The sequence below is a fragment of the Chanodichthys erythropterus genome, chromosome 14 (assembly GCF_024489055.1).
Source record: "Chanodichthys erythropterus isolate Z2021 chromosome 14, ASM2448905v1, whole genome shotgun sequence".
NCBI lineage: Eukaryota > Metazoa > Chordata > Actinopteri > Cypriniformes > Xenocyprididae > Chanodichthys > Chanodichthys erythropterus.
The window spans coordinates 20,608,267-20,633,890 of NC_090234.1; the positions used below are offsets into that span (position 1 = coordinate 20,608,267).

A 25,624-nucleotide genomic window follows, 5' to 3' on the forward strand; every position below is an offset into this window, starting at 1 on the left:
TTCCATTGCTTAATACAGGTTTTAGATGTCACGCATGATGGTCAGGTCATTAACATGAAATACACTTTGGACAAACATTATGGATGTCTACGACCTTACCAAGACCAGACCCCATGATTCTTTACTGTGCATGTGAAAAGCACTGTTTTCCAACAAAATTCATTGATCATTCCGGCACAATTTAGAAGAAACATTAAAAGATACAAATTGCATCACCTCTTTTTTTATTATTGAGAAAACTAACCACAGACTTTATTTTCAATGAATAGTTTTTTTGTTTGTTTTTTTTTCTCACAAAACATCCATATAAATAACTTTTGAAATAGAAATTACATTTTGCTTGTCATCATTCTCATGGATTTTGAGACTCATCCATGGAATTATGCCATCTTTCACTACCTTTACCCTAGTGATGATCTATTATTTTTAAACTTTAAATGGCAATTTGACATTTACAAATGTCTAATGTTATTCTTTTTATCGCTCAGATCTCAGTGTGAGAACAGTAGGTAGGCAAAGTGTTTCGAGCACCGGAATGACTCATTCGGAGATGGTCACCTCCCAGACCATGAGTGAGATTCATTCTTCCACTATGCAAACTTTTGAAAGCGTCTCTACAGTGATGATGTCCACAACATCTGTTAAAAGCATAGATGTCCAACAAGTTACCTCTGTGGAAGAATATTCTACAAGCCCTGTTTTGACCGAGAAAATGGGTGATATAATTGTTGGCCTGGGTGATGTGGCTCAGTTCACGTGTTCCTTCAGTGGACAGCCATTTACTGAAATTGTGTGGGATCATAACGGAAGGACAATCACAAATACAGAAAGGGTGCAGTATGTACATCAAGGCCAGCTCATTTCTCTCATCATATTCAATGTCCATCTTGGGGACCAGGGACATTACTGCTGTACTGTTAAAAATAGAAATGGCGAGAGTCGAACGTCTGCACAGCTCACAGTGGAAGGTGGTTATAGTTTTTGTTTTGTCTTTGATGCTCATTTCATCCCATCTGCTTCCTGCTGGTGTTTTGTTAATCTAAAATATGTTTTATGTGGTTATAACCAACTTTAATTTTGAATTGAATTTACAATGTAATATCCCATGTAATCTATTTTAATACTTTAAATAGTTTGATCCTTCACATGCCTGGCCTAACATCATCATCCATCTTACTAACGTTTTTGTTCTTATCAATGCTAAAATATCTTGCTGAATTACTGAATAATCCCTAATAAATTTCCCTAACTTTATTCTCACTCAGCTAAAGAAGCGAACCCCAACGAAACCCCCGTACCCTCCGATTCTATCAGTAAATCTTCTAAAACTGAAAATGAGTCAAGTAAAAAGGCCACTGACCAAGAAAAGCAGGAGTCCCTACAGAATGTTGGAGCCCTGACAACAAAGTGGCAGATAAGCCGACATTACAATCCTGATGTTATCCCTTTGTTGGAGCGTGACATATATGATGCAATTCAGCCAGAGTTCCTTGTGAAACTGTCCCCAGAATTCCTTGCCAAACAAAGGGAGAGTGCTTCTCTTTATTATGTAATCAAAGGAAGCCCCCCTCCATTCGTTGTATGGCTACACAACCAGTTGAATGTTGAAGAGCCAAGGTCATACTCCTTGAAACATGATGGGCCCTTGTGCTACTTAAATGTAAAGAATATTGGTTCTGACCAAGGGGGCACACATTCTTGCAAAGTTATCAATGCTGCTGGAGACAAAACATGCAGCACTCATCTCAGAATGAAGACAGGTTGGCATTTGCATGCTTTGGTCTTTACCACCTTTTATGTTAGCCCTGGGCACACTTTTATTACTCATATGTCCACTCTTATAAGTAGAAAGGGACAGAAAAAAAAAAAAAGGAAAAAAATCACAACATGCAAATGTTGTTTCTAAAGGAGTCTGACAGTGACTGCAGTGGACACCTGTCATGGGTGTTCTACAAGGGAGATGTGGTCCATTTTCATTATGTTTGAAGGAGAATATGGGTTTTTATGATATACTGCACAGAAACTGATGCTGTCACATATCTAATATTTGTTTGTGTTTTCACAGTGCCTAAAGTGGATGAGGAGGCCAGTTATGAAGAAGCGAAAGGTAAATGAATAAAATTATGGTGACTTGTTATCTTCTGTTTACTTTGTTTAATTTTGTTGTGAGGCTTTTATTTATTTTTGCTGTACATACTTTTATAAAAATATTTGCATTTATAATGAATCTACAGTTTTTTTCCTCTACTAACAGAGTGTTTTATTTATGTATTTTGTAGATATTATGATATATATTATGGCAGTTGTACTATATGATATATATCTATATTATGACAAATGAAACATTTCATCATTTTTTATTCAGTGTTTTCTACCTCGACTATCTCAACTGAGGAGGACTCTTGCGCAACAAGTCTTCATTTAAAAGAAAAAAGCAAAACATTTGAACTCCAGCCAGAGTCTAAATTATTTTCAGAGTCATTAGAGAAAAAGCCAGAAAAGCCAGTTTTTGTTACCAAATTCTCATCAGCAATTGCAACTGTTGGAAACACAGCTAAGTTTACTGTGATTGTGTCTGGATTTCCAAAGCCATTTATTCAGTGGTACCACAATGGCCAATTGATAAAGTCCTCATCTTTTTATACATTTGTCCAAGAGAAGGAAGAACATACTCTTGTCATAACTAAGATTACCAAAGAGTTGGAGGGAGAGTATTCTTGCACAGCGAGCAACCGATTTGGCAAGTCAACATGTACTTCCTATCTTCATGTAAATGTGAAAGACATAAAGAAACAAGAAGAGACCATTGGGCAGCCTCCGTATTTCATCAAAGCAATTGAGCATGTGCAGTGCGCAGTTGGGAGCCAAGCTCTCTTTGAATACACTGTAACAGGGGTTCCATTTCCTGATGTTCAGTGGTACAGAGATAGCAACTATATACAGCCTAGCAAGTACTGCATCATTGTGAACAACAAAGATGGGTCTGGATATTTAAAGATATTGGGCATTCAACAAAATGACAGTGGTCTTTACTCTTGTAAGGCATCTAATCCTCTTGGAGAAACTTCTTGCAGTGCAAAACTTAATGTATTCTTGAGGACTGTTTTAACATCTGAAGCCACTGAGTTACATAGTGTCAGCCTCCCAGAACAAGTCAGAACTACCCTTCAGCAGGGACACCAGATGGCTTACACCATTGCCACAGAAGAAAGAAGACAAACTGTTGCAAGTGAGCAGATAGATACCTTACATGCTTTAGATATATCTGCAGCCACTGTGCAAATGGAGCAGGTAACTCACCAAGCAGCAGTATTGCAGTCTCATGATGTGCAGGAGGGAGTAAAAGTTGCCCCTGCACAGCCAAACCCAGTGGTGGCAACACCTCTGAAACAACTGCATATGGCTGCAATGATCTCTGCCGTACAAGAAAACCAAAGCTTTAGTGAACAGCACTGTGATCATATTGTTAGTCCAGAAGTCAAAGAGCTTGAATTGAGTTTTGAGACACCCTCAAAACTTATGTCTGCTATTTCAGAGAGTACTACACCTCTTAGCATAGTGAAAGCTGAGGATTTGATAAAAAGTGAAACAGAAAAGATTCACACAACTTTAGCACCAAAGGTTAGTGTTATTGGTCCTCAAGTTGAAATTAAGTTGCCAATTCTACGAGAGGAATGCACAAATATTAAAAGCCCTGAAGAGGCGAGAAGCTACAAAGTTACCGAAGGGGTTAAGTTATTGTATACTGCAACATCATCGGAGAATGTCGCACTTACAGCATGTCATACTTCAGAGCTAGCAACTGTTGAGTCAATTGAATGTTTAGCAGAAGAGGAACAAGCCAAACCAGTACTTACATCAGTTAGTGAAACTGAGCACACCCTTTTAAAAGAAAAACCCCTTGAAATGCATAGGCCTGTTGAGGAAACTGCTCAGCTCTCTAAAGATCCAATATTAAAATCAGCCCTGATTATTGAAGAAAAGAACAAGCTTCAAGCTGACAAAACCACTGAAATACCTGTCCTGGAGCATCCTTTTTCAGTCCATTCCCAGAAAGAATTGGATCAGGTGCTTAATTTACAGCTTATCAGAGACCAAGACACTCTTCTCTCTGAAGGCAGATTTACCATTGAGAAGCCAGATTTGGAGTTGGCGGATGCCAGAAAAATGCCAGTTCTTTTACACACAGTTTCTTCTGATGACCAGAAAACAGTTTTTTATGAACAAGTAACACAGTTGGCATCCAAGGATACCGCAATGATTGCAAAGCCTAGAGTAGAGGTTCCTGCCCAACTGCATCTCCATTCGCTGCAGTCGAAAACTACTTTATGTAAAGAAGGGTTACTTTCATTTGAACAACCAGATGAACAGAAAGCCACCCAGAGACAAGAAAAAGACTGTAAATTTGTAGCCACTAAAGAAGAACGAGTAGAACTGACTTCAGATTATGCCAAAGGTCTTGATGTGACAGTAAAAGGTCTTAAGATTGAGCACAAAACAGAAGCCAGACCCTTGAGTGTTCTTCAGGTAGTCTCACAGCCTATGCCACTTTCAAAGGAAAGCCCTATTGCCAGTGAAGTCAAGCCGCATAGTGCAATTGTGCAGAAAGAAGATTGGTGGAATAACATGCATGCAGCGTCCATGTCTGAATCTCATTCTATAGAAGAGGGTTTCACAGACAGTTTCAAAGCAGTTGAGAAATTCACTTGTAAGACAGATGTAGAGCCTAGAGTACCTGTTCAGCCTTTGCATGTAGAGGAAAAAGCCATATCAACAGAAAGTTGTGTTGCTCTTGAGGCTGCAGAGCAAGACTTTGCAGTTCAGATTCAAGAAGGTCAGTCTGTAAGGCAGTCAATACTTATGGAGGAAAAACTTACTCTGACAGGTGAAATGTCTGAAGGATTTACCAGATCAGAGGGGACTAAAATAAACATTACAACACAGCCATTCGAACCTCTTTTAGTAAGTGAATCACAGGAAAGCAAAACTCTTCCCAAGGAACTTACCTTTGTAATTCCTGTACCAAAATCACACAGCTTGGACATCAAGCAGCAGTTAAAAATGACACTTCAGTCTGCTGTGGCTTGTGATCAGCCTTTGATTTTGGCAGATGTAGTGCAAGGTTTAGGAGTTGTGGAAGTAAAGGAGGTCAATGTGCGTATGGAACCGAAATGCATGATGTTCACTTACCTTATTACAACGGCTGGTCCACCCATAGAAATTACAATTGTCTTCGAGGGTGTATACCCTCAGACAGCGGCTCTTAAAAACGAACTTCATGCTGCTTTCTATTCTATACTTAATCAGGAGAAACCTGTCTTCAGCTCCGAACAGTCAAACATCTTAAAACTTGACAGACCCGAGAGATTGCTGGCTAGCCAAGCTTCTTCATATCCATTATCCACAACAATTTTAACAGAAAATGTTGAAATGTTTACAACACCTAAAATGCAGTCTGCTGCTCTGCAAACAGAAGCTCAAGTCTCTTTGCAGTCTGCAATGACTCAAAGGCAAACTGCTATCCTGGAGTCAGAGCACCATGCGACTCAGAAGGCTGTAGAATCCAAAATGGAGATCCACAGTTTCAGTGAGACTGAACACAGGGAAATGAAATCCATTTCATCTGAACATTATAAGAGAGAGGTGTGTGTTTCAGATATTACAGTTGATGCACCTCCTAGGCAGATCACTGTGGAAGAGTCTATGAAAGTTCTTATTCAAGAAGACAAAAGAGAGGAGTTTTTAACAGAGGACATTTTGATTAAGCATTTGACTGAAGAGCTCTTGTTTGAAATACCATTAAAAGACATTACTGCAGAGGAGAATTCCAAAGTTGCATTGTCTGTGAGAATAAAAGGTGTAAAAAGTGTAAACTGGCTTTTGAATGGAGAATTGATCAAATCTGGCAAAGAGTTCAAATGTTTAAAGGACAACGATTCTTACACACTAGTAATCAACAAAGTTATCAAGGTGAAACATGAAGGTGAATACACCTGTGAAGCTGTGAGTGAAGCTGGCAAGATATCATCATCATCAAGGCTCACTGTTGTCTCAAGAGGTTGGACTGTGTGGATTTTGTCATCTTAGATGAGATAGATCATTCTTAACAAATCAACTCAGACCATCACTAATTAACCAGTTGGCACCCGCTACATCATCTTTCCATTACTTCACCATTTCTTTAAGAATTATTTGTAAGCATACATTATGTGTGCTAAATATCTTTTCATCCTCTTTCAATATAATATGGCACATTTTCATCTTCTGCTGAGTTCTTCAAGCATGACCATGTCATGTATGGCTCTTCATCACCTATTTGCTAACGTTCACATCATTCTCTTTTTTTTTTCCATGTCATCCCAGGATTACTTTCATTCCTACCTTCCCATTTCTTATGAATCCTTATATATCACACAAATCAGGCTAAGTATTCATTTTTGTATTTTATCTTCTTGAAAATTTCAGTGCCTCCAGTTTTCAAGAAGAAGATTTGTGACATGGAGAGCACCATCGGCAGCCCAGTCAAATTTGAATGCGAGATTGAAGAGACACCTAATGTGACCTTCAAGTGGTTCAAGTCTGGCTCAGAGATTAGACAGAGCGACAAGTTTAGGATCATCAGCTGGCAAAGCACATCATCTCTGGAGCTCCTTAACCCAACAAAGGCCGACAGTGGTGAATACAGTTGTCGTGCCTCAAACAAGCACGGTAGTGACACCTGCTCTGCTAAAATGAACATCACTGGTGAGTGAACTGGTTTTGACATTATATGCTTTGCTTCTGCTGCCGACAACTCTTTAACAAAGGTTATTGATTTTTAAGGGTTCAGCATTTTTTTTCTCTCCTTGAAATCCAATCTGCACTCTTGTGTATGACAATGAGTTGTGTATGTTTTGTAATCATATATAAGCAATATATGATTTATCTTAAATTCTTTCAAAATGATTTTTAGATCACTGAAGATCTCTCAATAATATTCTTTTTATTTGCTCTTTTTTACATTTTTTTTAATATAATAAATCCACCTGGGATCAATATTTCCACCTGTCTCTGTAACCATGTTTAAGTCCAGAATCTAGGAAATGTATGTGATGGTTTTAAGATCTTATTTTGGTTCTTTTTAAATTTAAAAATACATTACTAAAACTCATTTTAGAATCTCTTCTAATAAGTAAAGATATTTTCTTTTCTAGTATGTGAACTAGCTGTAAATATTTGCAATACATCTATGATACAGGATATCAAATATTTTGATGGCCTTATGTTGTAGAGGTAACTGATATTCAGATTTATATATTCCATTGTTTGTTGAGTGCATATTGGATTATAATTTTTGGAATTCATCAATTTGAGTTACGTTACTTTATCCACCATAGTTAGGACCATCAGTGGGGAAAAGAAAAGTTGATGAAAACAAAAACACCTGAACAGAGATACTAAGAAAAAAATGTTGATCACTGTATTTGATCCATACCAGATCAAATCCTAGAAAACATATTTACAGATTTGACGTTAGCTCAGACCCTACCCAATCTAACATTCAAATAAATTTATAAATGTATATTTAATTCACAGTCCATCTCTGTATAACTGTCTCTCTGTATGCTGGAGCTATGGAGATGGATCTTGGATGAAAATATTGAAAAAAATCCTGTCCACAAATATTTGATTTTGTTAGGGTCTATGCTAACTTGATATCTGTAAAAATGTATTCTGGGACTTGGGTATGGATCCAGTGATCGATGTTTTCTTGGTATTTCTGTTCATGTGCTTTTTGTATTCACCGCAATAACTCTTCCCTACTGATGGTCATAAATATGGTGATGTGCGGAAAAAGTCACATGACTGAAATGGATGCGTAGGATCACTTAAGAATGCAAGGAAGAGTCATACCATAGTTGGCTTTCAAAAATGGCAAGACCAATGTAGAAGTTATTGCTTTGCTTGTAGAGTAGGGATCAAACTGCTCTTCTTTTTTGACAACATGGTAAGTCCTGTGCAGAAAATGTCCCTAGTGATACATGTTGCCTTGATTTGTGATGTGCTGTAGTGTACATTTCTTTGTGTGTGCAAGTGTGTAAAAAGGTACAGATGATGAAAATGCTGGTTATTCAGCAACTCACTACCTACCCACCAAAGTATTTCCACACACTTTGCGTTTTTTACAATCTAAATGGTTTATCTATACAACTGCACTGCAAAGTTTTGGGGCTCTTGAGCCTTGTGTGACATTGCCTTTGATTGGTAAGATATTGAATGCTTAGAATATATATGGATAATTTTATATACATAAAATCATAAAATTAGGTTTGGTGAGGAACCCCCCCCCCCCCCCCGGAAAAAACCTGAGCTTGTTGCTAGTGTAGTTATAGTTATTGTTATCAAGTTGATCAGTACTATTAATAATAGGAATACGAGTTTTTGACTATGGTTTTGCTGAAATCCGTTTAATTTTTATTCTCAGAAACCCCCTCCATCACAAAAGAATTACCAATGCTGGATGTAGAGAAGGTGACCAGTGCTTTATTTGGGAGTGAGCTCATTGGTACTACCCCATTTGAAATAAACTTGTTGAAGAACAAGAGGCACATAAATTCTGACAAAATATTTTTTGAAGATTTAATTGAATATTTAGAGACACGTCCCTTTGAAAGTTCAGATTTTGGGGAGTACCAATGTAGCCTATCAAACGAAGTTGGAAAAATCACCTCAAAATCAGTTGCTATAATAAGAGGTTAGTATGCTTGAGAAAGACAAAAAGAATAATCGCTGCAGGTTCCCAGCACTAACAGGTGTGTTACTAACAGGCAGCGCGGGCTACAATGGCAAGCTAAAACTTTTAACAATGCTTTCAGATAATTAAGCAGTTGCTGTTGCCATGAATTATCTGGTTTATTTTTAATTTTTCAAGGTTGACCTGCAATATCAAAATTTTTCAACATCAAGCATAAAAACATAAAAAAACACCAGTGCAATGCCAGTAAGGTTAAAAGTATAGTACAATTTTAACATTTTATATTTTGCAACTTTTCATGTAGTTTATACATTACATCAGGAGATGTTAATCACTAATACGATTCATAAGTTCATTTTTTAGAAAACAAACACACTGAATAATATAATTAATTCTAATTCCCTGAAACCTTTTTGTCTATGTTCATAACATCTATGGTCAATGACTGACTGGATTCTGACTTTTTTCACTGGATTTTTTTTCTCTTTTTTCTCTTTTTACTTGTGCGTCTGGCTTTGTATTTTCAAGGCCTGTGGGGTTTTTTATTATACTGATTCTTTGTCCTGGAAACTACTCTTTAGATTCTTACAATAACATTTGAAGATAGCATTGAGTGCATTTGAATTGAATTATGCTAGAGTAATTAGTTGTTCTGCTTCTCTTGTAGTTAAAGGTTGGCAAAAGGATGCAGTATCTTAAGATATTTGAACATTGTTTGGGGTTCTTTTAGACTGGATTGCATTTTGCATCTTTTGTTGTATTTCATTCTCTTTATTTGAAAATCACAGTTCTTATTGCTTTTGTGATTCAGTGCCTTGTTGCTAAGGATGTTTGGTCTAGGTTTAGTTTTCTCTTCATCTGACAGTATTTGCTTCGCTTTATCTTGTTGTGGATGTCAGAAACTGTGACTGGTTTTACTGGTCAATTAATAATGGATATCTTGACAGTGGTTGCTGGCAAAACTGACTGCAAAACATCAAACAACGCACCTTGTACAAACTCTTCGTCTTCTGAAAATGTTCTTATCTGAATCAGAACCACATGCCTTTCCAAAGAGACAATCTACCCAAACTTTTTGAAAAGTTGATGAAATGGAAGAGGTTCAAGAGACATCTTGTGTTTGGAAAAAAACAAAATGGGACAGCAACTACAACATTCTTCAAAATGGATGCATTACATTTAATGTCAAGCCATTAATATTGAAGAGTTTTCAGTCTTTTCTTTTGTCACAAACTGAGTAAATGTCAGTTCAGATATCTTGACTTGAAGGATGGCACAGAAATGATGGCACTTGGTACCTTTACTGGAGTATTGGAATTCCTATTCTTGGATTGTGCAATGAAATAACCACTCTTATGAAATAACCAGTCACATGCTAAAGTGACACGGACTCTTGTTGTTCCCCAATGTTTTACCTCTTACATGGAATGCTGAATTATATAATTATGAATTGGCTAAGGAATGGAAAACAGACAACCATCTTGGAATGTCAATATCAGTATTCTTTCAAAATTATGTAATTCTTTAAATCAGATGCTGGTTACTGTGCTCAACATGGATTTCAGTTACTACTCTTGTAATTAAATATATTTGACTTGTCATGGTGAATGTATATTAACTCCAGAACAACATTTTAATGCTACAATAATCATTTTTTTATACAACCCCTATTTGTAGAGATGTAACTCTAGCTATACTGTTCCTCACAGCATCAGCACCTGCCCGCTTTGTGAAGAAACTGAGCAACTTCTACATCCCAATGAGCCAAAAGTTGAGACTTGAGTGCACATTCACTGGAGCCCGGAAATTGTTTGTGACCTGGTACAAAGATGGCAAACAACTCTATGCATCGTACAGATACAATACAAAAGTCACAGATAACTCCTGCATTTTGGAATGTCTTCATGAATGTGACAAGAACACCACTGGGAAATACTCTTGTGAAGTCTCCAATGCCTTCGGAAGAGATATTTGTCATGCTAATGTGACTGCAGTGACGGGTGTGTATACTATGGATTTGAATAATTCTTTAGCATTATTACACTTTTAATTTTGGGCTTTTCAATTTAAATGAAAGATACCAGTAATTATAAGCACTGAACTGGAAATTACACTTCTCTAATATATGGGCCTATATATAGTTTCCTGGACTAAAGGTTTTTAATCCTCTTCACCTCAGAACCTGCCCGTTTTGTGAAGAAGTTGACAGATCTGTCCATTCCAATGAGCAAAAAACTAAGACTTGAATGCACATTTACTGGAGCCCGGAAATTGTTTGTGACCTGGTACAAAGATGGCAAACAACTCTATGCATCGTACAGATACAATACAAAAGTCACAGATAACTCCTGCATTTTGGAATGTCTTCATGAATGTGACAAGAACACCACAGGGAAATACTCTTGTGAAGTTTCCAATGCCTTTGGAAGAGATATTTGCCATGCTAATGTGACTGCAGTGACGGGTTTGTATACTATGGATTTCAGGAATGCTCTACAAATATACCATTATTACATTATTAATTTTGGGATTCTCACTTTAAATGAAAGATACAAGTAATTATTAGCACTTAAGTGAAAATTACACACTTCTCTAATATATAGGCCTATAATTTCCTGGACTAAAGGTTTTTAATCCTCTTCACCTCAGAACCTGCCCGTTTTGTGAAGAAGTTGACAGATTTATCCATTCCAATGAGCAAAAAACTAAGACTTGAGTGCACATTCACTGGAGCCCCGAAAATGTTTGTGACCTGGTACAAAGATGGCAAACAACTCTATGCATCGTATCGATACAATACAAGAGTCACAGATAACTCCTGCATTTTGGAATGTCTTCATGAATGTGACAAGAACACCACAGGGAAATACTCTTGTGAAGTCTCAAACGCCTACGGAAGAGATATTTGTCATGCTAATGTGAATGCAGTGACGGGTGTGTATACAATGGATTTCAGGAATGCTCTACAAATTTACCATTATTACATTATTTATTAATTTTGGGATTCTCAATTTAAATGAAAGATACCAGTAATTATCAGCACTTAAATGGAAATTACACTTCTGTGATATACAGTATCTCACAGAAGTGAGTACACCTCTCAAATTTTTGTAAATATTTTATTATATCTTTTCATGTGACAACACTGAAGAAATTACACTTCGCTACAATGTAAAGTAGTGAGTGTACAGCTTGCATAACAGTGTAAATTTGCTGTCCCCTCAAAACAACTCAACACACAGCGATTAATGTCTAAACCGCTGGCCACAAAAGTGAACACACCCCTTTGTGAAAATGTCCAAATTGAGGCCAAAGTGTCAATATTTTGTGTGGCCACCATTATTTTCCAGCACTGCCTTAACCCTCTTGGGCATGGAGTTCACCAGAGCTTCACAGGTTGCCGCTGGAGTCCTCTTCCACTCATCCATGATGACATCATGGAGCTGGTGGTATTAGAGATCTTGTGCTCCTCCATCTTCTGTTTGAGGATGCCCCACAGATGCTCAATAGGGTTTAGGTCTGGAAACATGCTTAGCCAGTCCATCACCTTTACCCTCAGCTTCTTTAGCAAGGCATTGGTCATATTGGAGATGTGTTTGGGGTCGTTAAATACTGCCTTGCTGCCCATGCTCTCCTTCAGTATGTCACAGTACATGTTGGCATTCATGGTTCCCTCAATGAACTGTAGCTCCCCAGTGCCGGCAGCACTCATGCAGCCCCAGACCATGACACTCCCACCACCGTGCTTGACTGTAGGCAAGACACACTTGTCTTTGTACTCCTCACCTGGTTGCCGCCACACACACTTGACACCATCTGAACCAAATAAGTTTATCTTGGTCTCATCAGACCACAGGACATGGTTCCAGTAATCCATGTCTGCTTGTCTTCAGCAAACTGTAAGAAGAGGCTTCCTTCTGGGATGATAGTCACGCAGACCAATTTGATGCAGTGTGCGGCGTATGGTCTGAACTCTAACAGGCTGACCCCCCTCCCCTTCAACCTCTGCTGCAATGCTGGCAGCACTCATACGTCTATTTCCCAAACACAACCTCTGGATATGACGCTGAGCATGTGTACCGTGCTGCAGCTCAGTTTCAGGGTCTTGGCAATCTTCTTATAGCCTAAACCATCTTTATGTAGAGCAACAATTCTTTTTTTCAGATCCTTAGAGAGTCATTTGCCATGAGGTGCCATGTTGAACTTCCAGTGACCAGTATGAGAGAGTGAGAGCAATAACACCAAATTTAACGCAGCTGCTCCCCATTCACACCTGAGACATTGTAACACTTGGGCCCAATTTGGACATTTTCACTAAGGGGTGTACTCAATTTTGTGGCCAGCAGTTTAGACATTAATGGTTGTCTGTTGAGTTATTATGAGGGGAGCGCAAATATACACTGTTATACAAGCTGTACACTCACTATTTTACATTGTAGCAAAGTGTCATTTCTTCAGTGTTGTCGCATGAAAAGTTATAATAAAATATTTACAAAAATGTGAGGGGTGTACTCACTTCTGTGAGATACAGTATAGGCATATACATAATTTCCTGGACTAAAGGTTTTTAATCCTTTTCACCTCAGAACCTGCCCGTTTTGTGAAGAAGTTGACAGATCTATCCATTCCAATGAGCAAAAAACTAAGACTTGAGTGCACATTCACTGGAGCCCCGAAAATGTTTGTGACCTGGTACAAAGATGGCAAACAACTCTATGCGTCATATAGATACAATACAAGAGTCACAGATAACTCCTGCATTTTGGAATGTCTTCATGAATGTGATAAGAACACCACTGGGAAATACTCTTGTGAAGTTTCCAATGCCTACGGAAGAGATATTTGTCATGCTAATGTGACTGCAGTGACGGGTGTGTATACTATGGATTTGAAAAATTCTCTAGCATTATTACACTATTAATTTTGGGCTTTTCAATTTGAATGAAAGATACCAGTAATTATAAGCACTGAACTGGAAATGACACTTCTCTAATATATGGGCCTATATTTAATTTCTTGGACTAAAGCTTTGTAATCCTCTTCACCTCAGAACCTGCCCGTTTTGTGAAGAAGTTGACAGATCTATCCATTCCAATGAGCAAAAAACTAAGACTTGAATGCAAATTCACTGGAGCACCAAAAATGTTTGTCACTTGGTACAAGGAAGGCAAACAGCTCTATGCTTCATATCGATACAACACCAAAGTTACATCAGACTCCTGTATCCTGGAGTGTCTGCATGAGTGCAATAATGAGACTACAGGAAAATACTCATGTGAAGTTTCAAACGTTTATGGAACGGATATATGTCATGCTAAAGTAGTGGCAGTTACAGGTTTGTAATTTGTACTGGACCCTTGCCTGCCCGTCTTCCAAAGTTCCATACCCATGGATTTTGCCCATGGATATAAAGGAATAGTTTGATATTGCAGCGTTGGACCGCATGTCACCTGGAATGGTGTAATTTATGTTCATCACGTTTTTTTTTTTTTTTTGGCAACAATATGGTGTGCTGCTGTGACATTGTGCACGTTCATTGAATTGGCTCATGCGTCTTAATTCAAATCTGTTTTATCCTGTATCAAGGCAACAGTGAGGTCTGGCATGTTTTTTGAGTGCTTGTTGTTGTGGGATATTGATCACCTTGCGTTTGCATCTGCAAGTTTCCAAGCTTAAAAGATATTGCATACTTCAGCAAATTTGAGGAGTCCTTAAAGAACAGTCCGCATGTTGTAAAGGTTGATATGTTGCCTGTTTGTAGAGTTCTTGTCGTTGATAAGAAAGTAATTTAAATGGATCTGATGCTGTTCTTCGTAGAGCCTGCCCGCTTTGTGAAGAGGTTGACAGACATGGCTATCCCACTCAGTCAGAAACTGAGACTTCAGTGTACATTCAATGGAGCACCGAAGATGTTTGTCACATGGTACAAAGATGGAAAGCAACTGTATGCCTCATACAGATACAACACAAGGATCATTGAGAACACTTGCATCTTGGAATGCCTCCATGAATGTAACAATGAGACTCCTGGAAAATACTCTTGTGAAGTATCAAATTCCTTTGGCACTGATATCTGTCATGCCAATATAACTACAGTTACAGGTTCGTATACCATCCTAGTTTACTTCTTTTCAAATTGATTTCATGTTTAGGCAGACGTAGGATAAAAATAAATTGGCTAATTTCTTGTTCTCAGAACCTGCCCGATTTGAACAGAAGCTTAAGGACAAAAGAGTTGCCATGAGCAAAAAACTGAAGCTTCAATGCACATTTACCGGAGCTCCTAAAATCTTTGTCACTTGGTACAAGGATGGCAAACAAATATATGCCTCTTACAGATATAATACTCAAGTTGTTGGAAACACCTGCACTCTAGAATGTTTACATCAGTGCACCAAAGACACTGCTGGAAAATACTCCTGTGAGGTGTCCAATTCTTATGGAAGTGATATTTGTCATGCTGAAGTGACCACAGTCTCTGGTTAGTAAACTTTTAAAAGCCCTTTAAATTAGTGTTGGATGGAATTCAGGTTGATTCTGTAGCGGAAGCCAGTGATTTGATGATGATCATCCAATATTGTTCCTCTTAGGACCTGCTCGTTTTGTGAAGAAGCTCACAAACCAGAATCTTCAATGGGGGCAAAAGTTGAGGCTTGAATGTTCCTTCACGGGAACTGAACAAATGTTTGTCACATGGTACAAGGATGGCAAACAGGTCTATGCTTCATACAGATGCAACACAAAAGTAATTGGAAACACTTGTGTTTTGGAATATCATCACGAGTGTGATGATAATACTCCTGGAAAATATTCTTGTGAGGTTACACATGAAGATGGATCGGATATTTGTCATGCGCTGGTCACCCTTGCGACAGGTTAGTTAACTGTAGAACCGCAGTCAGCTTATTTAATTGAATTTGCAGATCAACATCTAACTTTTCCTATTCTTTACAATACCTTTTCAATATCTTTTCAATATCTTTTTTAATTTTTCCTAAATACTTTTTTTTTTTAATCCCAAAGAGATGACCTTTCTTTGGATTAATTACTAGAACTTAAAATGAAAAACAGAAATGACTATATTCCAAATGAACAAAAATAGTAATTTTAATAGTATTATAAATAGTATTTTATAAAACAATTGGGAAAACTTTACATGAAGCTTAAGTGTAGAGTATACAGTGACTTTCAACAATGGCGCTGGTACACAATAGCCAAATGCAAACGAGTCTTATTTTAGAATTATTTATATATTATTATACTGTTTATTAATATTTTGAATTCGTTTTTATTATTCCACTTTTATCATTTTAAGTGCCTTTTTTTGGGTAAATTTAGTTTAATAATTTAGTACTTCAAAATTAAACTATTTTTCAGTTAGTTGGCAAGGCAACACTTCTAAAATTCACAATTAATTATTTCATCTAATATTTATACTTTATTTTATTTTAGCTTTATTTTAATGATCAAAATTATCTTCATAGTTTTAGTTTCAGTTAACATTAACAGCACTAATGCAAACTAAAACAATGTAGCAAAAATGCATTGAATAAAGCATTAATTACAGACTGCTTCATGTAGTACACAGCTTACACTTCAGGCTTAAATTTCATAAATTTCACTATAATATCACATTTAACAAACTGCGAGTAGTCAAATAAGTACATTTTAGCCTGCTTTTCTACTATAGAATCCCTTAATTTTGTTTACATTTAAGAGGTATTTAATCTCGGACTGAAAGCTTTTTTTTATTTCTAGAAGTTGGATTGGAAGGTTGGATTAGACAGGGGAATTGCAGATATGAATCATTTGGTTAAAGGATCGGGAAGATTAATATGAGAGAGAATGCAAAATTTCAAGTGTGGATAAAACTGCACGCCTAGCTAATCTGAAAGCAGAAAAGACAATTGCTTGTCTTGCAATGCAAGTGAAGAACCTGATTTTTTTTTTTTTTTTTTAAGAAAACAACAACCACAGCAACACACGTTCTCCATTAAACTCTTTGTGATATGTGTTTTGCATTTTTCTTTTAATATGAGTGACCTTGTGTGTAATGTGTTTTGTTTTCAGAGCGCAAAATTCCACCAACCTTCACTAAGAAGCCCTCAGAGCAAATTGATGATGCTGAGGGCAAATTGGTGAAGCTTGAGGGTCGAGTATCTGGATCACAACCTCTATCTGTAAGCTGGTACAAAGATAACAGAGAAATCAACACTTCTGACATCTATGACATTTCCTTCAAGAGCAACACTGCTGTGATGTGTCTCAAGAAGGCCACAGTCAAAGACAGTGGTGTTTATACATGCAGAGCTTCTAATGAAGCTGGCACTACCTCCTTCCAGGTGGTGGTTAACATCACAGGTAGTCAATATGATCTTACTGCATGATTTCTTGTTTCTTAGTTATTGCTGTATTCCCTTTTGCTCTTTGCATGTTCATTTCTGTTATTTAAATTTATGTAAAGTTGTGTGTGACTGTAATGCTGCTTTCTGTTGTACTGCATAAGCATGTACTCTCCTACTTTTCACTGAAAAGGACAAGTAAAAATGCTGAAATTGTTCACTTTTTTTTAATATCTAGAGGAAAAAAGGCCACCGACTTTTGACATTCCCCTAAAACCAGTCACAGTTAGTGTGGGCGAAAGGCTAAACCTTAGCTGCCATGTCTGCGGGTCTCCCCCAATGAAGATTCAGTGGATGAAGGACAGAAGGGAGGTCACATCCTCTGCTAGCACCAAGATGATATTTGTGGATGGCACAGCCACCCTGGAGATAAACCAGACATCTAAATCTGATGCAGGAGATTATCTGTGCAAGGCAACCAACAATTCTGGTAGTGAATTCTCCAAGGCCAAAGTCACAATCAAAGGTAATCAGAAGACTATTTTGAACTTTTCTGTAATAATCAAAATATGCATTTGAATGCAGCTAAATTTAAAATGTACATATTCTTGGTTTGAACTGTTCACATGTAATCAGTTTCATTTTCTACTTTTGGGTCTTATATTCTCAACCTTTCTAATAGTACCAAGTAGAGTATAAGCCAATATCTGAATTTCTTGTTTCATCATCATGTTGCCTTAACCATCTTAATAATTTCCAAATCTTGATTTGCTTGCTCCTTAAGTGATTTGGAGCCATATGATCTTGCTGTTTCATAGTGCACCACTAAGATGCAATGTTTTGCTCTTGATAATATTTCCAAAACATTTGTTTTCACATGCATATTTATTCTTGAGTATCCAAGGATCTTTTTAGTCATGCATATTATCTGAATAGTAAAGCGACGTATCTTGCTAACTTAAAGGTGCTTGACCTTGAGTTTTATGATTCTTATTAGTTTAGATTTTATGAAAAACACATGCGTTAAACTTGTTAAAATGCTGAAATATGGCAAGTGTCCTTATGTAGATTTCAGTCCATTTTTATAATTTGCTTAATGTGTTGTTCCATTGCCGGTATTACTCAGATAAAGCAGGTGCAGCACCTGCAACAGCACCGGCAGCCCCCACAACACCTCAGACAGTTAAAAAACTGGATAACTTGTTCTTCATTGAGGAGCCCAAGAGCATTCATGTTGTTGAGAGTAAGTTTCTGCTTTTTGCTAAACAGTGTAGATATGTAATTTTTAGCATTAAATGTTGAAGTACACAATGGAATCACATCATATTCTGGATTACAGAGGGTACAGCTACTTTCATTGCTAAAGTTGGTGGTGATCCCATTCCCAATGTGAAATGGATGAAGGGAAAATGGAGGCAGATGATTCATGGTGGTCGCATCAACATTCAACAAAAAGGCCAAGAGACCAAGCTGGAGATTAAAGAGGTGACCAAATCTGACTCTGGCCAGTACAGATGTGTTGCCTCAAACAAACATGGAGAAATTGAGTGCAGCACAGACTTGAATGTTGATGAGAAGAAAGAGTCTGGGCCAGAGGTGGTCAAACTGAAGAAGTGAGTCTGAAAATGGGATTTTCTTTGCCAGAAAAACTCAAAATCACAACTCTGTAATGATTATAAACTTGCACTGTTTTTGTTACGTTCAGGACTCCATCAAAGCAGAAAAGTCCAAAGGAGGACAAAGACATTGACATTGTTGAGTTGCTAAGAAATGTAGATCCAAAAGAGTATGAGAAATACGCTCGCATGTATGGAATCACAGACTTCCGGGGTCTCCTTCAAGCCATTGAGTTTCTGAAGAAGGAGAGGGGTGAAGAAAGTGGAAGACCGGTAGATAAATCTAAATTGTTTTGTCTTAACAGATGTTCCAAATCTTAAGTTTTCTTACACCTTATTGAGATTGAAATCTACGACAAATAGCTTTAATAGGTGCCCTTGTTTTCTGAATCAGGAAAGTGAACATGGAAGAGAAAGTGATGAGGATTTGGCTAAGCTTGTTGATGATTTGCAGAGGAGAATGGAACACAGTGAAGTATGTTCCTTCTTTGGGAAGTTGAAGTAACACTTTTCGGTCTAAACTTATTTGCATATTCATGGATATGCTTATCAGATGCATGTTGATGACCTAAATGTATGAATATTTTGTTTTTGCAGCCTGTTACCCTGCTTAAAGACATCACAGATCAGACAACACAAGCTAACAAAGAGGCAGTGTTTGAGTGTGAGATTAAAATCAACTATCCAGAAATTACACTGTCTTGGTATAAAGACACACAGAAGCTAGAAACTAGTGATAAATATGAAATTAAGCTCGTGGGTGACCGCCAAATATTGAAGATCAAGAACTGTCAGACCAGTGACCAGGGAAATTACCGTGTCGTTTGTGGGCCACATATATCCAGTGCCAGACTGACAGTGTTGGGTAAGTCCATTTTAAAGAAATTTTACTTTGCATTACAACAACATTGATGAGCATATTATGAATTGAGGCACATTTACGTCAATATTCTACAGAGAGTAAAGATCATGTGCAGAAACCATCACCTGGTAAGAGGGTAGAATTGCTTTGTAGTGCAGTGTTCACTGACAATTATAACAAAATAGATTTATGGCCATGTTTTACTAGTTCACTTCAACTATAAGAAATTAAATTATCAAATGGCAAGAAAGGGCCACATAGATTGTCTATTCATGTAAGTAAATTACTAACCTCTTCTCATTCCTCTGCTAACTAGAAAATGCTTAGCAGTCTTCATTTTTTTTCCCCCTGGTGCTTTAAAATTGCTTGGCTACAGTGGTGTTGATTGTGTACCAACAAAGTGTTGGATTCAAAAAAAAAAGTGTGTGTGCATTTGAAAGCACATTTACATTTCTTCTTATTTCTTTCCTCTTTTTTATGATTTTTATTTTTGAAAATGACAAGTGACTTGCATTTTGAGACAATTAACCATTCCAATCCTTTTATATTATTTTTAGCTGATCAAATTCAATTCACCAAGCGCATTCAAAATATTGTGGTGAATGAGCATCAGTCTGCCACTTTTGAGTGTGAGTTGTCTTTTGACAACGCGATCGTCACCTGGTATAAAGATGCATGGGAGCTTAAAGAGAGCCTGAAATATAACTTCAGGTGTGAGGGACGAAGGCACTTTATGATCATCCGTAACGTAACATCTGACGATGAAGGTGTGTACAATAATCCTCCTAGTGGCTCACTATAAATATAGAATTAAACAGATTAAAACAAAATTAACTTAACTTTAAATCTTTTAGGCGTGTACTCTGTGATTGCGCGCCTGGAGCCTGTTGGTGAAACTAAAAGTACAGCTGAGCTTTATCTATCAGGAAAAGGTAAAATGCAGACCAGCATCACATTATGGCTTGTTTACTAGAGTTTAGTCAACAGCAATTACATTTTATCTTCTTTTGCAGAATTTGAAATAAGAACACGTTCTTTTGGTAAGTGGTTTGTTATGGACTAAATTGTTTCTGAGGGTTAATCTTCTCTTATGTATTCCTCAATACCCTACCCCAACTAATTTCTTTACAAATTCTGCAATCTTTAATTAATTAAATTAGTAAAACATAAAGAAATATATATATAAACTTAATCTCAACCTATCCAGATGTTCCTGATATATCAATAAATGTGCCAGATGTGTCATCTGTCATTAGTTTTAAAGGTAAGACTAAAATAAGTAAACTAATATATAAATAGAAGACCATGAAGTCCTGCAGTTTCACTTCACCTAACAATGATGTAATTGTTACCTTTTGTTTAAAAGATGAATCCACTGAGTTTCATTATGAAGAAAAGTTTGAAATAACAGGTAATATTTTAAATTAAAAATAATCTCTAATGTTTCTTAACCTTTAATATGTTAACTTGACAAGTAGATACACTAAATTACACTAAGCTTCAATCATCTCAATTCTCCCAAATGGATTAATAAACTAATATTACCATATTATCAGCAGCACCTCAACCGTATAAACCCACATTAATCTCATCTAAAGTAATATAACTAACACGATACAATCAAATCATAGAGTTGGTCTTTCTTTCTTTCTTTTTTTCTTTCTTTCTTTCTTTCTTTCTTTCTTTCTTTCTTTCTTTCTTTCTTTCTTTCTTTCTTTCTTTCTAATCTTTGCATTTGCATTCGCACTAACATCTTAGCTGATAAAGAATTTTTTTTTTACAGAATCGTATCAGTTTTAATAAAACATTCTTTAAAAATTATCATTGTATGGTAGAGTGTCAGAAGTGGACAGTTCAAGAGGAGAGTGTAACTTATGAATTCTCTTCACTGCAAGGTATACTTATTAACTGTCTTAGGGTCTTTAACTAAGAGCATAACATTTTGCTCGTCTTGCTTGTACGTGTGACAAGTTTCTTCACTCATCTTCATCTTTTAATTATCTTTTTTACATATATTTTGTCAATGCTATCATGTGTATTCCTTTTCTTTTTAATGTAACTCACTATTAAACATCATCACTTCCATCCTTCAATAACCATCATTTTTAGTTCAGCATCATTAACATTTTTAATCCACAGGTATTGTGCTGTAAACTCTCTGTGTGTATGTTTGAAACTGAATTTGTGTGTCTGTGTTCATGCCTAAGTTTTTGTTTCATGTGATCATGTTCTTATTTCTCATTAGAATTGAAGAAACCTGTTGAGGAGACTGTAACAAAACAGGTAGTGGAAAGGACAGAGGAGGCACCAAAGAAAGGTATTGGATGAAGGCAAAATGCCTGCGCTAGACTTTGCTTATGGCTGTCTCAGATTATCTTTTAACATTTATGTATGCCAAACCAACTGCTTAATTTTTTTCCTGCCAGTTAAGCACTTACAAAATGTCTGTGCTGAACCGAAAATGCTTTTGGTTCTTTCCTTGTCTGGGAGATCTGTTTGTGTATTATTATGTCATTCTGCAGATGTCTGTTGTATAATTGCTTTTTATGATCCGTCCTTGGTCGTATGTTCATGAATGTTTTCTTCTAATGCTTATGCAATCATGCTAAAAGCATGGACACTTTGGCTACTTATACTCTGCTTAAGCTTTGCAGCTGTATTTTAACAAAACTGATATCTTTTATGTACCTGAAGTTATGAAGCAACCAGAAGAAAAACCTGGAACAACTTTTGTACAGCCATCAGTTCCTGAGAAAGGTATTATTGTGTCTTTGCTTGACTTTTTACATTGTTCATGTCTTTCTTCCTCTATGTGTTTATTGTTTCCACCAAAATATTTAAACCAAATCTGTTTTGTGAGATCTGTATGTTACCATATCAAATGTGTTTTGTGTACTTGCTGTACATGTAGCTCTTGTTTGAAAATGCTTAATTTTATTCATGTGATGCCCTGATATTTTAAAGAACCTGAAGACAAGAAGCCTGTTGAGGAAAAAGTCCTATCTGTCAAGGTGACAGAGCAAAAAGAACAACCCACACGCAAAGGTATTAGCTGTGTGTTTTCAGTGTGTATACTGTTCTGTATTGATTGTCTAAATATGTTCTTTTTCCTGTTCAAATGTATGTGTACTATGTATAAATGTTGATATTTGTGTAACTGTAATTTGCAGTTTCTTCTTGTGTCATTTTCTTGTTTCTTAATGTCTTGGGTTTCAGTATTTCTTAACATATTGTTTATCTGTGATATACACAGAAATATCTAAAACCTCTTGTATAATGTCAGTCTCCTTTGAGAATTGATAGCAATGTCAGTGTTACTTATAGATATTCTAAAACCTACACCCTCAGAGCCTAAACCTCAGGTGCCAGCAGAACCAAAAGCTCCAGTGGCTGAACCAAAGCCTGAACCTAAGTCTGAGCCAAAAGCTCTACCAAAACCTGAGCCCAAGCCTGAGCCAAAAGCTACACCAAAACCTGAGCCCAAGCCTGAGCCAAAAGCTACACCAATACCTGAGCCCAAGCCTGAGCCAAAAGCTACACCAATACCTGAGCCCAAGCCTGAGCCAAAAGCTACACCAAAACCTGAGCCAAAAACTGAGCCAAAAGCTACACCAAAGCCTGAGGCTGAACCTAAGCCTGCAGTTGCAAAGAAAGTCGAGGCACCCTCTGTCAAAGGTATTGTGTGTGATTAGTTGTCTGTGCTGCAGTTTTTACTTTGTGTTTGTTTTCTGAGCATGCCTGTATGTCAAGTACGGTGTGTATGAATGTTTTCCTATATTTGTTGTATGTGTAGTCCTCAACTCTTTGAATTCTCCTCTTGTTGACCTTAAGAATATAAAGTCTTATCAGCTTTATATTTTTGGGGTTTACTCTATGCTACTTTGTTTTTTGTTCTTTAAAAGCACCTGAGGCTCCAAAGAAGCCAGAAGCTGCACCTCGACCATCCTTAGCTATTAAAAAAGATGAGGCTTTAACTCCAAAGCCAGACACTACTCAAATAAAAGGTAACTCGATAGATAAGAAGCACAGTTATTGAAATAATTCTTGCAAACCGCTTAAAATGGTTTCATTTTTGTTTGTTGTCTGTTCAAATCTTTGTCACCAAAAATGGTGCTCTTGGAATGCATGTGTAACTCTTCTCTTCGTGTAACTCTTCGTCTAACTGATTCTTTTTTATTATTTGAGCTTCTGCATTCTACTGTGAATGCTTATCTTTTTGTGATAATACATTGTATAACATTTATGTTGTCTTTTGAAGCTCTTGTGGAGGTGAAGGAAATAGAAGCACCAAAAGTAAAGCTAGATAGAAAACCAGAGCCTGCACTTGTTGCTGCTGAACCACCAAAGAAAGAAGCCTCTACACTACTACGAGATGAATCTATCAAAGATTATTTGCCTGTCCTGTCTGAGCCATCAAGTGTAGAGCCAGCTAGTCGGTTTAGACCTACACAAAGCCAGCCTTCTGACCCACTTAGAAAACAAGAAGTCAAATCAGCTCCACCAGAGGTTATACTTGAACCAAGAAAGCCACCTCCCCAAGAAGTTTCCAAGGCAGAATCAGTCAGAAATGTTGAGCCTTCCCCTAAACCTTCAGCGTTACCTCAAGCAGATAAAGCAGATAAAAAACAAGTGCCACCAAAGAGTGAACCAACCCCTAAAATCAGTGAGCCAGCACGTGACCACAAAAAGGAGGGTCAGCCAGAGAAAGGTATTATTAAATCTTCATATTAAGCTCTTAAATATGCCCTGCAATAATGGGGTAGCAATCAGTACAAACTCTCTTAAAAGTACTGCTGATCTTATTTACTCTTCTTAATGTGTTGTTTTTTGTCTGGTATCATTTTTATATTTACAAAGTGGTTGAAGTAAAGGCTGCTGAACTACCATCTGAGAAAAAGCCTGTGACTAAAGCTAAAATGGAGACTGAGATGCCCCCAGCCAAAGGTATGCTTGGTTGGTCATGGGAGATGCAAATCAAATTTGTATCTGCATTACGAGATCTGTCTGTGTTATAAAAACAGATCTCTAACTTTGTTACTGGGTAACCATTTCTAACATTTTAATCATAGTTAGCTGGAGAATTATTTTTAATATTATTAATGTACATTAATCTGCTTCAAGTTTAAAGAACCTCGAATAACCCAAGGCAGAGAAAATAGTTGCATTTTGTTAGTAAATCCAAAAATGTATTGCTAAATTTTAAGATGGTATTTTCTTTTTTGATGTTTTATTTTGGTATGCATGTTTGTTGAAAACTCTTATACCACCGTTGCATGGTGCAATCTTGAAAATCTTTCATCTTTAAAGTCTTTGCAGCTTCTGAGAAGAAACGTGACCAAATTCCCCATACAGTGGAAGCAACTCAGAAGATTTACATGGAGGAAATGGTTTTGAAAGAGGAAATTGTGGAAGAGAGTGAAAGCATGCCTCATCAACCTGAGGAAATTTTCAAGAAATCTCTTCAAGAACATATTGTAAAGATGGATGTTAGAAATCACAGTAGAGAATCAGTGACTGAAGAAGTGAAAATAGTTAAAACAGAGGTTTTCCGCAAGCCAGAACCTTCTTTTGAGCTGATACAAATAAAGGAGATACCTGAGACAACCTTGTCAAAGCAAGAAATGCACACTGAGAATGTTGAAAGTTCTCCAGAAGCTGTGATGATACCTAGCATTGAGTCATCACTGAAAAGTCAAGAAATTATGCCAGATAAAAAGAAAAAAACTGAAGATATGCCTCTACAAAAGAGAGATGACACCCCCAGAAAAAAGATGGCCATTCAGAGAGAAATAGAAGTTCACAAGAAAGAGTCTATTCACTTACAACAGTCTGTTCATGAAGACAACAGATCACAGGAAGAAACCCCTCAGATATCACCAGAGATAACACCATTAGTAAAACCAAAAGAAAAAGGAACTAAGTCGAAGGAAGTGCGTAAAGTACTTCAAAGAGGTAAACCTTACAATCTTCAGCAAATGCCTCAACTGGTATATTGCAATCTTTACTTGAATTGTTTGCCTTCAGGAATTGAAAAGGCACTTGTGGTTTTCTTTTCTGTGTCTAAGTCATT

At 37.0% G+C, this 25,624-nt stretch overlaps 1 protein-coding gene across 3 annotated transcripts in view; it reads left to right on the top strand.

The window, feature by feature from the left end:
* The window catches only part of ttn.1 (titin, tandem duplicate 1), a 135,765-nt gene that overhangs the window by 17,133 nt on the left and 93,008 nt on the right, over positions 1-25,624 (top strand). For 2 of the 3 annotated variants that reach the window (XM_067409305.1, XM_067409306.1), the window contains exons 36-66: positions 489-968; positions 1,266-1,760; positions 2,066-2,107; positions 2,366-6,058; positions 6,466-6,744; positions 8,465-8,734; positions 14,552-14,836; positions 14,931-15,215; positions 15,325-15,609; positions 16,805-17,095; positions 17,315-17,602; positions 18,203-18,319; positions 18,416-18,689; positions 18,782-18,965; positions 19,087-19,167; positions 19,290-19,557; positions 19,650-19,682; positions 20,112-20,321; positions 20,409-20,486; positions 20,568-20,594; positions 20,762-20,818; positions 20,921-20,965; positions 21,390-21,449; positions 21,800-21,871; positions 22,249-22,311; positions 22,519-22,599; positions 22,903-23,229; positions 23,457-23,558; positions 23,813-24,262; positions 24,412-24,498; positions 24,862-25,506. In XM_067409305.1, coding sequence (XP_067265406.1) covers positions 489-968; positions 1,266-1,760; positions 2,066-2,107; positions 2,366-6,058; positions 6,466-6,744; positions 8,465-8,734; positions 14,552-14,836; positions 14,931-15,215; positions 15,325-15,609; positions 16,805-17,095; positions 17,315-17,602; positions 18,203-18,319; positions 18,416-18,689; positions 18,782-18,965; positions 19,087-19,167; positions 19,290-19,557; positions 19,650-19,682; positions 20,112-20,321; positions 20,409-20,486; positions 20,568-20,594; positions 20,762-20,818; positions 20,921-20,965; positions 21,390-21,449; positions 21,800-21,871; positions 22,249-22,311; positions 22,519-22,599; positions 22,903-23,229; positions 23,457-23,558; positions 23,813-24,262; positions 24,412-24,498; positions 24,862-25,506 — 9,954 coding nt within the window. The remainder of the gene's footprint in view (positions 1-488; positions 969-1,265; positions 1,761-2,065; positions 2,108-2,365; positions 6,059-6,465; positions 6,745-8,464; positions 8,735-14,551; positions 14,837-14,930; positions 15,216-15,324; positions 15,610-16,804; positions 17,096-17,314; positions 17,603-18,202; positions 18,320-18,415; positions 18,690-18,781; positions 18,966-19,086; positions 19,168-19,289; positions 19,558-19,649; positions 19,683-20,111; positions 20,322-20,408; positions 20,487-20,567; positions 20,595-20,761; positions 20,819-20,920; positions 20,966-21,389; positions 21,450-21,799; positions 21,872-22,248; positions 22,312-22,518; positions 22,600-22,902; positions 23,230-23,456; positions 23,559-23,812; positions 24,263-24,411; positions 24,499-24,861; positions 25,507-25,624) is intronic. The other variant, XM_067409307.1, reaches the window with a different exon arrangement.